Consider the following 16,030-nt stretch of genomic DNA (forward strand, 5'->3'; position numbering starts at 1 on the left):
ACACTTAAGTACACTGAACGTCGGTAGAAGTTTACAGGAAGGAATGATAATATCTCTTGTTGTGTCAGAAACGGCACAGAAAGTGGGGCACTGTTGTAGCTGGGATTTCTTTTGTCTCCATTCATTGCCAGCTGCAGATGAGCAGTTCTAAGGTGCAGCTCCAGCCGCACACAGACTTCCTTGCTCCCATGCAGTTCCAGAATTGTTACTTGCTGCGTGAGAAGCTTCTTGCAGTGCTAAAAATTACCCCTGTTCTAAAATCCCTTCTTCCTCCTTCCAGCATGTTAATTTCTGTATTTTCATTTGAAAGGAGTTGGTTCTAATGTATAAAATTTGTTGAAGTTCAGCCATTTATGTATAATTTTTAAAGGCGTGGGTCTGGCTTGCCCTTTATGACTTAAAATACCACCTGTTTTGTAGTTCCTGGGGTTCTCAGTAGAGTCAGAGAGTAGGATTGGTAGCATTCATAGTCATTCAGAGGACACGGCCATTCTGATTTGATGTTTTGGGAGAATTTTAGTTGATCTTATCCTGTGGAAACACAAAACTTCTCTAGAAGATTAGGGGTTTTTTTTATCCTCAAAGTAATTTTTTTCTAACTTAATTAAATGAATGGTATGTTTTGAACAGACACTACCTGTATGTGCGCAGTTGTCATCTACACGTGCGCCAATACTTGTCACTAAACATTCTTCCGTATCACCTTGCATCCAGTGTAATTGTGTGTATATTAGTTAGCAGCTAATGGATGATTGTTTCTGTAACTTGGTGGCTGGACAGAGAAGTATTTCCAGCTTGTGCACTGAGATGTCACAGAGCCCACGTGAATAGGCACATATTTGTAATGTCTGTGTGATTTGGGTTTCATATTATTGATCGTATTTCTTAAATTGAATAGCTATACAGTAAAATAATTTAATCTGTGAAGGAATGTGCCTGGGCCTCAGTGCTGCTTCATGAATGTTGGAGAAATGTCCAAAAGTTCACTACATTTGTATGCCTCTTGTACTCAGTCAACTGGTATTAATTTCACAGCCCTTTCCAGGTATTTGAATGTGTGTTGTAGAATAGTAGTAACAGTTTCCAGACAGTGAATATCACACAATCGTGAGAGATCCCCTTCTTATACTTGGGTGATGCAAAATTAGTTGGTAATGTGTCTATAATTTAAAAGTTTAAATATATGAATTTTTTATAGTGCATTGCTGATGTTTCAGGGACACTGACATGAACATACAAGCAAAACTCATGGTTTAGGCACAGGATCCTGACTTGGTGCTCAGGTGGTGTCGCTTCTATTTTTTTAGAGTATAGTTAACATCAGCAGTCACCCTTATAATGATATGACATGTACTGCCTCCAAGTACGGTGCCTGCCTACTCCTACTATTAAGGAAGGTTGATTTAATCAGTAATGTGGTCTAGCTTCTGAGACATCCTTTGGACTGGAGAAGGGAGTCAGATACAGACGTTTTTCCCGTTGTAGCAAGAACTATTTTAGAAATATTTGACAGAACTTCCTTGGTTGTTACCACACGTGAATTTGGGTCAAGTTTCTAAGTTACTTTATTTAGAAAATGAATGTTTTAAAGCTATTAAGGGAATACTTTCAGTGTGTAGTTACAGTATTGTCAACAAAAGACGTGATTAAATAAATTGAATGTTGAAGCCTTTCGGCTTACAGTTAACACCAGGTAATTAAAAGTAAGCGCTGCTGTGGGAGTGCATTATATATCAGCTGTACTCTTTACCTCATTAGCTGGGTTTTTGCATGTTTATGGAGCTAACTTGCAATTAAAAAAGCCTTTAACGTATGCTTAACAAGGCCTTTTAGGTATTTGGAATAAAGTACTACAATTTAATTGAAATTGGTATAGCATAAATAGATGTCTCAGGAACATGTGAAATAAATCTCCACACCTAACTTGTCACTTTGCATCTTTTCCTCCTGTGTAATCTTTAATGCTGACTATAAGGCCTGATGTTTAATTTGTAGAAAAGACAGAGATTCTCTCTTCAAAGGAATGTTTTGATTTGTTCTATAAGTAAAACTTGATTGACAAGATATACTCAAATTCATGCCTTAGCTATATTTAAGTTGTGTGAATGTTTGTATGCGCACGCAGATGTGTGTTGGAATGTTTTTAGCTATAGTATATCCTTCTTCGGTTAGTGTTTTGTTCTGCTTTAGAAGTAGTATACTGCCAAGGCAACCCTCAGTATTGGTAAGTTATCTTCGTGTTTTCATTTTGAATACTGTGGTATCTTTTGTAAGTAGTTGCCTGAAGTTTAAACCCGAATCTTGGTGAAACTGTGGTGAAATGTACTCACAGGTTGCTTATCCTGCTCATCTAACTGTGTGCTTGTTTGTCAGAGATTTTGTAAAAGTGGATGAGATATTAAAGTGTACCATAAAAACTAAACAAGTATGGACTGTCGTTTACGTTAAGGTAGATTGCCAAAGATGATGGAAAAAGAAAATAGGGAAGGGACAGTGCTTCTCTGGAACGTAGAAGTGTATGTGCTACATGGGTACACAAGGATCATGATGTCTGAAACTTCATACAGTATTATTTACTAACTTTTTGTCTTCACCTAGGAGTGTCATTGTACCGCCGAAGAAATCAGCCATTTCGTCTTCTGCAGCTTCTATGGCTATTCCTACAAATGCTGTCAGTGTGGTTTCCTCTTTAGATTCAGCCCAAGCCCTGGATTTGTCAGGAGAATCTCCTGGTGAGTAAGGATAAATTAAACAACGCAAGTCCCAACTCTTCCTCTCTTGCTTCTCTGTCCCTCACCATTCACTCTGAATAACAGCTGAAGTTGTTCTTGTTACATGGTTTTTGTTACGTGTTATGTGAAGGTGAGATGTTTTTCAATAGTTATCTATCTCGAAACACTGTAGATGAGAACAATTGCTTTTCAGACGTCAAGTAATTAGTTGCTTTCGATTGTAATACTGATTAGTGTGTGTGTCTATAATCTGTTCATACGTGCCGGTAATCGGGGAAGATGGTGCTTTGCACCTTATTTTTTTTAACTGTGTGATTGTATGTGGTATAACATGTCCTAAATTATCGAGTGAGACAAAAGAACCTTTGAGACCTTGGTATCCTCAGTACTACATCATCTATATCTTTGTCATATGCTCCCACATAGCAGCTTGCGGGCCTGCATTTGGCATCTGTGCCTCTAACAAAGACCGGTATCAGATACTTCACAGGAAAATAGACGTGACTGTAGGTTAAACCGGACGAATTGTCAGTGGCATATGGGGACATGAATATAAGAATTCAGTCTTTTTAGTATGTTCGGAGAGTTTTCCAGGTCATTTTCTTGTTCCTAGTTTTGATGCTGTAGCTGCACAAATATAAAAATTAACCTGTTTAAAAAATTACGAAAGTTCTGTTAAAAAAAATTAAAAGCTTTGCTAAATTTTTTGGGGTTCTCCTTTGCCTTCATCTGTCAGAAAAAATGCAAATGCCTGAGCAATATTTGTTGTAATTTCAAGATTTCTCAGTTTTTGTAAAGCAGGCGTAATACATGGGCTTGTATTTAGTGTAAGTATGATATATTCTAAAGATTAACTTTTGTTACAGATTTTTTTGTTATGTAAAATACAAGCTTATTTATAAATCGTAGGGTATTTGTCTGAGGATATATGTGTTAGTGCTAAGTAGGACTGAAAATTATATACAAATGTTTCCGATATTTTTAGCCTGAGGTCAAATTCAGTGTTGATGCTGAACTAATTGCTTTGGACAGTTTTTTTCAGTGGGGACAAAACTGAGTAGGTTGTTTATAAGCAAGCGGTCCTTTGAACCCTCAGTCTCTGGTTGTTCAGTATGAGATAAACGATGTTTAACCTTATGTGCTGTGTCAAAGGCAGGCTTTCCTACTTAGCCATGTCTGAGTCACAAAGCTAGGTGGGATCTCATAACTGTGCCCATGAAGTTTAATGTCAAGACTTGAAGCTGAATTGCATCTTTATCAAGGAAATCTCAATCTATGCCTGATTATTGGTGTTTCTTTTCAGTGTTTGAATTTCTTGCTTCATGTTTTTATAAACTTACATCCGATTTGCAGAGATGGAGGAAAAAAATTTAATCCATTGTTACGTCCTCTAGTACTTGTGTGTCTGGAAGATATTTGTTGCCATCTTCGACTGCCCATTGCATTTCCTGGGCAAATCAAAAAGGTTTTGTTCCACTCCTGATGAAGGAAAACTATTGAATTCTAGTATGTTCTTATTCTTTGCAAAAGGGAGAATCCATTCTGTCACTGAAATCACAGGAGGTACTCTAGTAGTCTAGGAGTAATGTTTGGACTAGGAAAATTAGCTTTTAAAATGTCACAGTCCTTTGGGGAAGATTGGCTCTGTGCAGCTAATCTGTTTTAAAAATGATAAAATCTTACGTACCTTGAAACTGCTTAAAATAATTGCTAATTTGTTAGCTCTTTACTGGTTTACCCAGGTTAGATGTGGCCTTAATTATTACAATTTCTGAAGTCAGTATTCACTTGCTTTTAATAGAAACAAAGTGGACGTGCAATGATTTTCAAATGTAGTCAATCTTTTAAGAACATATTGGGGGGGGGGCGCGGGGGGGAAGTGCTCCTGTGCCTGTAGAATGTATAAGAAATCCAGACAATAAACAATACTGATGTAGTTTGTAACTGTGCAACTTCCAGCATGTCTGGGAGTTTTGGCAAAAATTGGACCTGTAATCTGAACTGATATGCATAAAAAGAAACTAATCAGGATTAAAAATAATAGACATGTTTAAATTGGCAATCTAATGAATTGAAAGAAAAAGTAAAGGAATAAATGAAATCATGCCTTAAACAGATTAAAATGCGAGTCTGTTTCTATTTTTGGCATGGAAGCATAAATTTTGCAGAGTTGCAGTGGTTTGTGTTTCTCATGTAAATTGCACACATTTAACTTTGAAATAAATGTATAAGGCCTTAACTTTGTATTTGAGGATACAAGTAGGAATAAGTACACTTCCTTTAAAACGGAAATGTGTTATGTATAATTTCCCCCCAAGTTCAAATCACGTGTTCTTTCACTAATTTTTGTTTTCATGTAGCAGAGTGTCAATACTTTGTTCTCATTTTTTTCAGCTAACATTCCTTGTAAGTCTGTTTACTTTTGTAATTAAGGAAAAAAATTAATTAAATCCTCTGTTAAAAAGTGCTGAGTCTAGGGTTTTATGTAGTGAATATAAATTTTGGGCTTCTTCACAATTTATATGCAGGCTATTTATTAAACATTGTTACATTTAAAAATATACTTCAGCTGTTTTATCTAAAGTCAAAGAACTTTTTAAAATGAATTTTATGTGCATTTGTTTTGATGTTTTAAAAATTAATGTTTTAAACTGATATGTTTTAAAAACTAATTGAGCAAACAGAACCTTAATATAACAACACTGCTGTGGAGACCTGAGTTTATTTACTCCCAAACAGAGATGAAAAGGAGATACAGACATTGAAATGGGATTCAAACATCAAGTGATGGTGTTTTAGTTTTATTGTTGTACATAAGTATGATTTAGGAATAAGTTTTATATAATATGTGAGTCCTCCACCTGTAGGTGCGCTGTCAAAATTACTTGGTTAAGGTAGGAACTGTGTTGAAATATTAGTCAATGTGGCTGCAGATGCCTCTGTTGCCATTTGCTTGTGCTCTGAATTCATCAACCTCCTTCCCAGTATTTTCCCCTGAAGTTTGCATGTTGCTTGTAGCTCGTGGCCTGTGAGTATCTCAGATATTTGACTCTGAGGATTGTCCTAAGCTCTTATCAAGTGGATGTGAGGTGTCTTGGCTTACAATATACAAAGTGTTGACAAGGTGGAAAGATAACCATCTAAACTCACTCTGTTCCTCTGATACTTTGAAAGAGGGTGAAAACATGTTTTGGCCTCAGCCAGCCTGGACTTTTCTCAGCAGAAGTTTCTTCACCTTCACTCGTTCAGGCCACAGAGTATTTCACAGCACAGAAAGCCTTTCTGAAAACAGATGTGCCCCTTGTGTCTAAACTTGCCCATCAGTATGTTGCTGGTGGCTGATATTTGGGTTGCTGCTCTGCTGGAATTGCTACTCCAGTTGTGGAAAGATCTTGGAAACAAATGGAGAAAATAAAGCTCCTTTGTGGCCCGTGTGGAGCCAATCATTTGTCTCTTACTGACAGTGGTATTGAGCAAAGAGCATGTTTACTAGTGAAAATTTAAGGAGGAGGAATTTACTCAAGCTGGGATGAATAGGCTGAACATGAGGTTTGACGCAGAGGTTTTACACACACTGTATCCGGGAAGGACTATTGGAAAGACAAGGCTAGTGTCGGGATAGGCAGGACTTGGCAGAGTTGCCTGAGCTGTTGTGAATATGCTAGTGGGATGCTTGTATATTTGTTTGTCACTTAGTTTTCCTTTTAAATGTTTGAATTACAGTTGTAACATTCTGAAGTGGTGTGAACTCTCTTGAACTGTTTTGCAGTTTGCACTCCTACTGTTTTCTCCAATGCTCTGAGTTTCTTCTCTTTATGTACTTGAAGGATTTCAGATGTGTTTTATTAGTGGTTCACTCTAAAGAATGCAGTTCTGAGGCTTTCACTATTCAGTTAGCAAATGGTTGTTCAAATATATTTTTTTATGAGAGAGTATGAAAAGTTTGTAAGAAGCAGAACCGAACTGTATCTTGTCCTTACTGATGCCGAGTTAAAAAAAAAACAAACCAAAAAAACCAACCAAACACCCCCCCCCCCCAAAAACCAAAAACCCCAAAAACAAACAAAAAAAACACAAACAGCAGTCTGAGCAGTTTAAAAAAAAAACAAACAAAAAAACCCACCCAAACACCCCCCCCCGCCAAAAACCAAACACCCCAAAAAACAAACAAAAAAACCAACCACCACTGAGAGGTTCCACTCGGTTCATGTTGCGTACCTCCTCAGCCTCTTACTTGAAGTTCTTTGTGTTTCACTTCTTTTGCTTCTGAGCCATCCAGATTAGCCAGCAGGATTTCTGCTTCTCCTGAGCAGTTGCGTGGGCTGCTCCTCAAAGTGTGAAGTCATAAAGAAGGTTATGTCACAGGCTGAGGTGAAAAAGCAGGTGGATGCTTGGGAGAAACCTGGGGTTAAGCAGTACAAGATAAAAAAGGAGTTGTGACTCCTGAATTCTAGTCCTACATATAGGAAAATGTAAATTTTCTCCCACAGTTGGCTTGTTTTGCAAAGACGAATGATATTCACTGATTTTTATATGTAGGTGAAGAGAACCTTGAAGCCTCTCAATAAAAAAAGTTAGTGGAAGACAAACTAAAGAAAAAAAAAAGAATGGGAGGTGAGGTACCATCAGTGCAAAGGTAGTTCAAGAAATTCACTGGACTATAGTAACTATTTCAAAGAATTCCAGCTTTACAGTGGCAGTAGTTTAGTTACCAAAGCAGAATGACAGTTGAAAATCTCAAATGCTGATGCTGTGCAATGGAAATGTTTAATACTGTTTCAGTGTAAAAACTGTTTTAAAGCAACTTCTCTTCATAGTGCACTGTTGTTTGATGAAATCTGTTTTGATTTAACCTACCAATGTGTTTATGTAACAGATCCCTTATATTAGCTTGTAAAACTTTTCATTGTAGTCTTGCATTGTACGCTTCCAGCCCTGGAAGCGTAGTTTTGAATGAGTTCGTTATTTTACTACATACTCCTTTCATAAAGGGCATCAGTGTGTTTATGTATGGTAGGTCTGTTGTACAAAATTAAGAGCTATGGTTATTTAATTCAACTCCCTAGTTCTTCTCCCTTCTCTCAACCTCCCAGAGTACCAGAGTAAGGTATATTAAGCACTGCTTCTGTATTGCCCAGCGTGCTCTGTAAGTTTATATGTAAAAGCATAACGACCTTGCACAAGGAGTTTTTTATTGCTAGAGACATTATTTGTTTAGACCCTTAGGGACCTTGAATAAACAATAAGGTTTCACTGTGAGGGTGCTAGACAGATGATCTATTTGCATTTTCTTTTATGTTCTTGCAAATGTCTGTAAAACTGTCAGTTTGAAGGAGCCAGTTTATCAGTGAGAGGATAAGGAAGAGATAAGTCAGTTGAGTTCCACATGTTTGAAGTAGCTACTGCACTTACCCACATGTGCGTTGTGGATGAAAATATGCCGCTGAACTATTTTTTTTTTTTTTTTTACTAAAGACACTAAAAATAGTAGAATAAAAGGCTACTTCTGAGTTACATAAAGTCAAAAGTACTTTAAAAAAAAATTTCAGTGCAAAAATCACTATGCCTAATTCTGTCTAAAAACTCACTGAAATTCTCAGCTGTGATAAATCTGAGATTCATCCCTTTTAGTGAAATATATCTGAGTTTGGAATGTGGATTTATGTGATGATAAGCATGAAGAAATTTAGGCCATAAATATCCTTACATAATCTTCAAAAAGAATATCAATTTATATAGGTGCCTGCCTTATGCTGTTGTCAAATCCAAATTATCAGTGCTTTTTGTTATGTCTATATTTAAAAGTTGATTTTACCTTCAAACTTCATAGTTTTACATTTGTATCTAATCCATTATGCACAATTTGTTTTGATTTCTAGATAAAAAAAGTCATGTCTATGTTGTCAGTGATTTCCTTTACCTCCCACTCTAACCATTTTTACCAGTGCCAGAGTGTGTGCGTGTGTGTGTGTGAGTAAAAACAAACAAACCGCCCAACCCATCCCATCCCACAGAATAAAACAACAAACGCTATGAGTTATGCTGGTTTGGTTGTATATCTCTTTATTAGCCTCCTGATGTCTGTTATGCCCTTCCATTGTCCTTTAAGATGTTTCCCTTGAATTCTGTCGTAATCTTTCCTTCAGCTATTTTGCTTGTGACCTAAATATTGCATTGAATTATTTCGATCACATTTAATTGTAAAACTTATGCTATTATGCTGCCCTGTTAGTCTTATTTTTTACTGATAAAATGATCCTTAATTTTTATGCATTTAATATGGTGGGATTTTAGTTATATATATAGTTATATATTTAGTTATATACATACACTTTTGACTAACATATCCAATAATTAGTGGATTACCGGTTGTAGTTCCTATATGTAGTAAAAAAGCATGCAAGCATTTATATAACAAGACATTCTGCACGTGCAACCTGTGTGTTGAGAGGACTTTCTTGTTTTGAAAGCTTTGGATGCCATTTCAGTTTTGTATCCTGTGATCAGTGTGCTGAATTCCCTTCAAGGACAGCGTTTGGGCTTAAGTCCACTACTGGGCTACATGTGGACTTAAGAATATTTTCATGTTAGAGAGGCTTGTTTAATGAGAATATGGATGTTGGGCTTTATTGAGAAAGCTGGGAATTCTAGTGAAATTATTTAATATAAAGGTTATCATGAAAATGAAGTAATTGAAAGTCTTAATCCAACAAGCAGCATATTGTGCGTACTTAAGTATGAATGTATGTGTATACCCACAGAGAGCCGGAGTCTTTGGAGCCACTGAATCATGGCTTGTTGCCTTCTGTGGGCTTTGTTTTGTTTTTCTGTACAGGAGGCTGCGTTTTAATTTTTGGCACATCACATTTTGGTGGTTTGACTATGTAAAACTGTATCTTCAAGAAGTGGGATTATATCCATGAAAATATTGAAAAAATTAATAGAATCTAGGCATCACCATGGAAATTTTCAAAAATATGTCTTTGATTTGCCTTTATTACATAAATTATTTAGGAAACAATGCACAGGAGATTTAGATTCCACTTTGCTTTTTCACCTAATACTTTGTTCCCCACTTTCTTATCCTTCGTTTTGTATGGCTCACTCTTTCTGACATCATTCCATACAGAAGTCAAAATAAAAGCTTACTGCTGAATTTATGGAAAATGTAAGTGAATCAAAAATTCATAAAAGTATCTCCTATCTATGAAGAAAGAAGAGCAAAACTTCTCACCATTTTGATGCATTAGTTAGTTTATTAATTTCTGTGCTGCCTTTGAAGCAAGGTGTCCCCAGACAGAGGGGAAGAGAAGGTACCCGCAAAACCCCCAGCATGTCTAAGGGGAAGCTCTGTGTACCGGTGGTTTGGAGCAGAAGTTTGAAATTTGACAGGAGAAATGAAATAAGCTTGGTATCAGGGATCTGTCTTTGCGATCTTTTTACAAATCTATTCCACTTCAGTCAAGTAGAAATACTTTGAAAAGTTGCAGCTGACACCTTTTGTTAGACACTTTCAAGACCTCAGCAGCTTATTTCCAGACAGGTTGCCCTTAACTGAGCTCACTCCGGTGTAGGTGGGGCAATCAGGAGTTTTTCTATAGTTAAAGTTCTGAGCAGGGTCATGCCTTTGCTAAAGTGGATGTGAGAATGGAAATAATCAAACATTTTTCTTTCATGCTTTTTTCCTCCCCCACCCCCCCTCCCCTTCTCTGCTCTCCAGCAGCATAACAAACTGGCGAGGTGAGAGGAAAGAGAATAGGACAGGGTCTAAGGTTGGGAAGAGATAGGATTGCAGATGGACTAGAAGCAGTCATGCTCCTGGGAAATACACAGAAATCTGTCTGCCAAGATTCATTCCTCTCTATAGTTTGGAATGCAATGCAAGATTTGTGAGTCACCATTCCTATCCTGGCAGCAAATATCTGTGAAATCTCTGGCTGTCTTGCTTACCCCCTCTTCATCATTGCTAATACCAATCCATACTGCAGTGTGGAGGTTGTATTTCTCTTTATATACTGAACAGCAGAATTTAGTATTTACAGATTCCTACTCCGCTGATGAGAGCCATGTAATGTCAATTCGACATAACACAATTGCTTTTTTTTTGTAAGCATAGGATACATAAATGACCCAGTCTTCCCTATCAACCTTTGAATAATTGATGTGGCAAAGTTAATAACTCATAAATGAGGTTTTACCACTGCCATCGTGCTCATGACGCTGGCAGTGAAATGGAGAATTTTGTCATAGCTGTCTTTGTCAGAGTCCCAGCGTTGCAAAAATTTAAGCCAGGCTGTTGAATTCTGCTGTTGAACTTTGTATTCTGCTTCACTTTGACATAAATATATTTTAATTTTAGACAAAAAATTTAATTTTGAAAAAGTTACTTAAAATGGGATGAGCACTTCCATTAAACAAAAGGGATGCTTTAAAATGCTACCGGTTGGCTTTGTGTTAGTATGTATGAGTTATATTAGTACCTTAAAAGAGTACCAAGTGTGTAAGACATTATTTGTAGTCACTGTTTAAGGTTGTCAGTACTGGTAAAGGTGTTCAGAGAGAATCATGGCTTACGCAGCCAGAAAGGATCACTGTGGTCTAGTCTGACTTTCTTCACAAAGAAAATTGCAAGGCTTCTTGAAGTACTTTCTGTTTGTGCTGGAGCAAAGTTTAAAAAGCTTGCCATGGCACACCTGGTAAGTATGACTTTAAGTAAATAGGAGTATTATAGCAAAAGCACCCCTTGAGATACAGAGGTGAAAGGCTTTGCCTCTTCCTCACCCACACTTGAAAACCACGATTTCTCAGAGACTGCGCTCGAGGCTTTAGTTTCTAGACCAACTGTCTAACATCCAGCAAGTTTTCTTACATAATGTGATTTATTTATTCTTTTCTCTTGTAGGAAGGGGATCCCTGCCCTCTGTCCCTACAGTTTCTTCGGTGCCTGAGGATTCTGCTTCAAATATGAGGTAACTTCTTCAGTTGAACATCTGAACACCTCTGCTGTGGCTCACATTTTGGTGTTCAGTTGATACTCTGATTCCCCATCACTTAAGAATGTTGTTTTGCTGATGTTCAATACTTAATGAAAATTTAGGAAAATATGAATGTTGGATTACTGATTCCTTAACCATGTATATCGGTTAAACATTGCCAAAAACTTTACTCCTTTCTACAAAATGTTGGGAGCTTCCTTCTTCTTTTGTTAATCACATGTATCTCTCTACTAGTATTACAGACAGGCTTGAACATGCTTTGGAAAAAGCTGCCCCACTTCTGAGAGAGATTTTTGTGGATTTTGCTCCCTTTCTTTCTCGGACTCTTTTGGGCAGCCATGGACAGGAGTTGCTGATAGAAGGTACAAGTAAGTTTCCTTTTTTTTTTTTTTTTTTTCGCGGGTTGTTTTTTGTAGCCATGGACAGGAGTTGCTGATAGAAGGTACAAGTAAGTTTCCTTTTTTTTTTTTTTTTTATGCGTGCTGTATTTTAGCTTGGTGACTCAGAATTTCTGTATTTTATATCTGCTGGCGTAGCCTCCTTCCTACACAGTGCTGTCCACTGAACTTCACTGCCTCCTGTGCCTTCTGTCTTTAGTCCCGTGAGGTCGGTGTCATTGCCGCCTCATCTTTTCCATATCTGCTACCTTTTTGCCTTCATTTTACCTCATAGTTTCCTGTGTCTCATTGTGTGGGATCAACTGCTGTTGTCTCTTCCTTAGTTTTCCAACTCTTCCAGTGAATTTTCCCATAGAAGCTGGTGTATGAAGTATGTTTTCTGAGCCTTAATAACAGGGTGTCAGGGTCAGCACTTCAACACAAAGTAAAGTACAGAGTACAGTGAAGAAAGTTGAGTACAAAGACCTTGCATTTTTACTGTCATACTGTCACAGAGACTTCTGGGGAGCTATGTCAGCATGTTGTGCTGTATCTCTTGCATGTGAATCTGCTTCCATCTTTTTGGTTTCTAATTGAAAGGCAGTTGTACTGGTAAGAGGAATATGTTGTCAGTATTGAGAAGAATTCTCTGTTACTTCTGAGAAGATGAAGATTTAGGTGCCCAATGATTGTGGCTTCTCCTGGTGTTGGCTTAATTTCTTAATAATTTCTTAATTTCTTAATAATTTCTACTGTTGGGTTTCTGTCTGCTTAAAAACAGTGCAGGCATTAATGTCCTCAATTTAAAATATCATGATTATTGGAACACTCTGAATTTAGGAGTCAACATCAGTTTTTCAGTTTTCTCTTAATTTGGTTTTATCTTATGAATTGCGTTGTCCACTGCTTTTTAGGGTGAAAATTGAGTTTTTGTCCAGTTAAAGCAGTAAATCGAATCAGGGTATGAGCTTATTTCAGCTTCCAGTAATTAAACACTCCAGTGTTGGAAGCTCATGGTTGCTTAACTTGAGCTGATCATTTGCGCGTGAGCTGTATTTGCACTAATAGGTCTATTTGCATCCCAGGGAATTAAAGTTTTTTTTAAAAAACATTTTTGAAACTACTTGTTTTGTGGATTAGGACGGGCATCCTGTATGTAGGGCTGAATGTAGGTAACGTTGTCAGAAACAGCGTCAAACACCAGTAAGTGTTTTACTGAAGACTGCTGATAGCACAAATGAGACTCACTTAAACTTCACCGAAATGGAAGTTAGTTGGTTTAGGAGTTTAGCTTGTCTACCTGATGGGTTAGGAAGAAGTGGGAGGTAGAAGTTTAGGAATTGTCTTCTGTAAGACTGGAAAAGATGGGATTCTACTTTTGATTATACATGTGGGCATTGCTTTAGCTGATAATTTTAATAGAAGCTGCCTTGTGAACAAATTTATTCAATTAATTTAATAAGAATAACAGGAATGAGATTTTTCTCCAAGCTTTATTTGCCAGGGAAGTAAATATCCTATTTAGTTACATTTTTTTTTTCTTATCCAAAGATAAAGAAAAGATGGTCTGGTTTCAAAGTATTTTTACCATAGTATAGATTATATATACAGAGAGATGAGTGTTTCACAGATTGGATGACCAAAGAAATGCAGGTAAATTATTGGGAGCATTGAACCGTCTAGACAAAAGTAAACACACAAAACCATTTTTTGGGCCTAAAACCTGGTTATAGACAAACCCAAACCAAAATGTGAATACAAATAATAATAATAGTAGTCAAATTAGTTTATAAACAATTGAGAATATGTAATAGGTTGCTGCTTGCACTTCTGCTAAGGTTTAGTGTGGGGTTAAGGGTCAAAGTACTAATAAGAGTGTTTGGGATGTCTGCTGCCATGAAACAAAATGGAAACTTGATTGATAGCTGGAGGCTGAAAGGAGAACGCGCAATGGAGAAAGCAAAGGTCATAAAGCCATTTCCCTTCTCTGCATATATAATGACTCAATCCTTCAAGAAATAGCAAAATGTAGATACAGTGGATTAATATAACATATGTTAACCACACTTCTGATCGTTTTGACATACAAACATTTATGAAACTGTGAATAATGGAGGTAATGTATTAGATGCAAGGCATGGAGTTTGATCTCTCTCACATATTTTTGTTTTGTGCTGATAAAGTACAAAATTGAACTGGAAGTGGTATGAGAATTCCAGCTTTCTTTTGATTGTCAAAATGCTTCTAATATATTCCACTTCAGAATAGTTTCTGTTAACAGCTGGTGCCATACAAGCGTGCATTTTAAGTATACCATTTTTCCCTTTTGTAGGTCTTGTGTGCATGAAATCCAGCAGTTCAGTTGTGGAGCTGGTGATGCTTCTTTGCTCTCAGGTGAGGTTAAAGTAACAGTGTTGTCTGAAATTCCTGTCTTTGGGCACAACAGAAATTACAGTTAAAATTATAACCTTGAAGTCAAATTTAATGTAAATGTAATAAGTAAAAAGATGATGTGCAAGGCCTTTTGATTGAAAATACAAATTCACAGTAGTTGTGTCTATTCAGTTGGAGAGAGAAGGTACTAAGGATTTTATGTTAACTTACTCTTGAGCATTTACATAACCTTGATGCAAGTGTGCCTAAGTAATTCTGGGCTGTCATTTTTGTAAGATAAAATAGGATCAATAAAATATTAAGTTTATAGAAACAGATTGATTTGTGCATCTTGGCATGCTGAGTCCTCTGGGATTAATAGAAATTTTCATTTTGTGTAGAGGTTGTGAAATGAGTGATAAATACTTTTGAAACACTGTCATTCTTAATTGATTTGACAAGTACTGAGAATCTGAGGAAAAAATTAAGCAAGCAGCTGTGGTTTTCAGCAGTTTGGGGCATTCTATATTTTTAAAGACAAAGTGGTTTTTAGATATTTAAGAACCTCTGAGAATTACTTGTTCCTGTGATTAGAAACGAGCCAGAGGCTAAGAAACTTTCTTAAAATGGTATACGCTGTATCAATTAGATTTTCTTTTGGGGTTTCATGCTTTCTTTTTTGTAATTAAATGGAAGACTGTTTTTATTGAGCTTTACTTTTAGTGCCTTAAAAATGATACCTTTCTGGTAGTAAATTCCCCTACTTAAAACTTTAAAATAGCCTTTTTTAATGGGAATGGTATTGGTCTAGAGGTCAAGGGTTCTGACCCATTTCAAAACCTTTGACCTTCATTTACAACCCTTATGGTTTGCTTGCCTGACGAATAAGGATAATACAAAATTAATGTTTCTCCACATCGATTTATTCGTTTTAGTGCCTATATTGCCAAATTTATTTAGAGTGTGCTGATAGACATTTCATGAATACAAATGAAAGAATCATAGAAAGTGTGAAAAATCGATAGTCTGCATTGTCAATAAAGTGCAATAAGAACAATTACTTCTGGAGATTACACCTAATAGATTTTACAATGAACTAGTGAAGAGTAGTTATGTTTTCTAGTGAGCTTATTATTAATGAATGTATCTAGAACTTTGACCATCTAGTTTTCTATTTTCCTTAAGAAATATGATCTATTTTTACCCTGAAAGTAATTTAGTATTTTTATTGGGATTTTGAGGTGGTTATTTTACATATGGCAGTACTGAAAGTGGACATTGTTCACAACTTCGAGAATGTGAATTTGCTGTTGATTTAAATTAGAAAACAATCCTTGCTACCAAGAAACCCGTATACAAGTTTTACTGCTCATTTGTTAATGTGTTAGAGTAAAACTAATCTGAGTATTAAATATGTGCCTGGCATGTTGATGTTACAATTTAAAAATTAGTTTTCAGTGTCCATGCTGCTTGTATCCATAATTAGGGGTTGACCTTTAGTTCTTTTTTGGTAGGGTAATCTAATCTTTTTTAAAATCATGTTGTGCTCTGT

General features: G+C 36.5%; 1 protein-coding gene across 1 annotated transcript in view; it reads left to right on the top strand.

Annotated features, from left to right (window-relative positions):
* The window catches only part of LOC104496183 (lipopolysaccharide-responsive and beige-like anchor protein), a gene marked incomplete at both ends in the record, with an annotated part of 62,639 nt that extends 48,140 nt beyond the window's left edge, over window positions 1–14,499 (top strand). Inside the window, 4 exons of the mRNA XM_010139264.1 lie at window positions 2,599–2,732; window positions 11,635–11,701; window positions 11,963–12,096; window positions 14,438–14,499. Of these exons, the coding sequence (XP_010137566.1) occupies window positions 2,599–2,732; window positions 11,635–11,701; window positions 11,963–12,096; window positions 14,438–14,499 (397 nt within the window). The remainder of the gene's footprint in view (window positions 1–2,598; window positions 2,733–11,634; window positions 11,702–11,962; window positions 12,097–14,437) is intronic.
* Between the last annotated feature and the right edge of the window lie 1,531 nt (window positions 14,500–16,030).

The sequence above is a fragment of the Buceros rhinoceros genome, unplaced genomic scaffold (assembly GCF_000710305.1).
Source record: "Buceros rhinoceros silvestris isolate BGI_N320 unplaced genomic scaffold, ASM71030v1 scaffold41656, whole genome shotgun sequence".
Classification (NCBI taxonomy): domain Eukaryota; kingdom Metazoa; phylum Chordata; class Aves; order Bucerotiformes; family Bucerotidae; genus Buceros; species Buceros rhinoceros.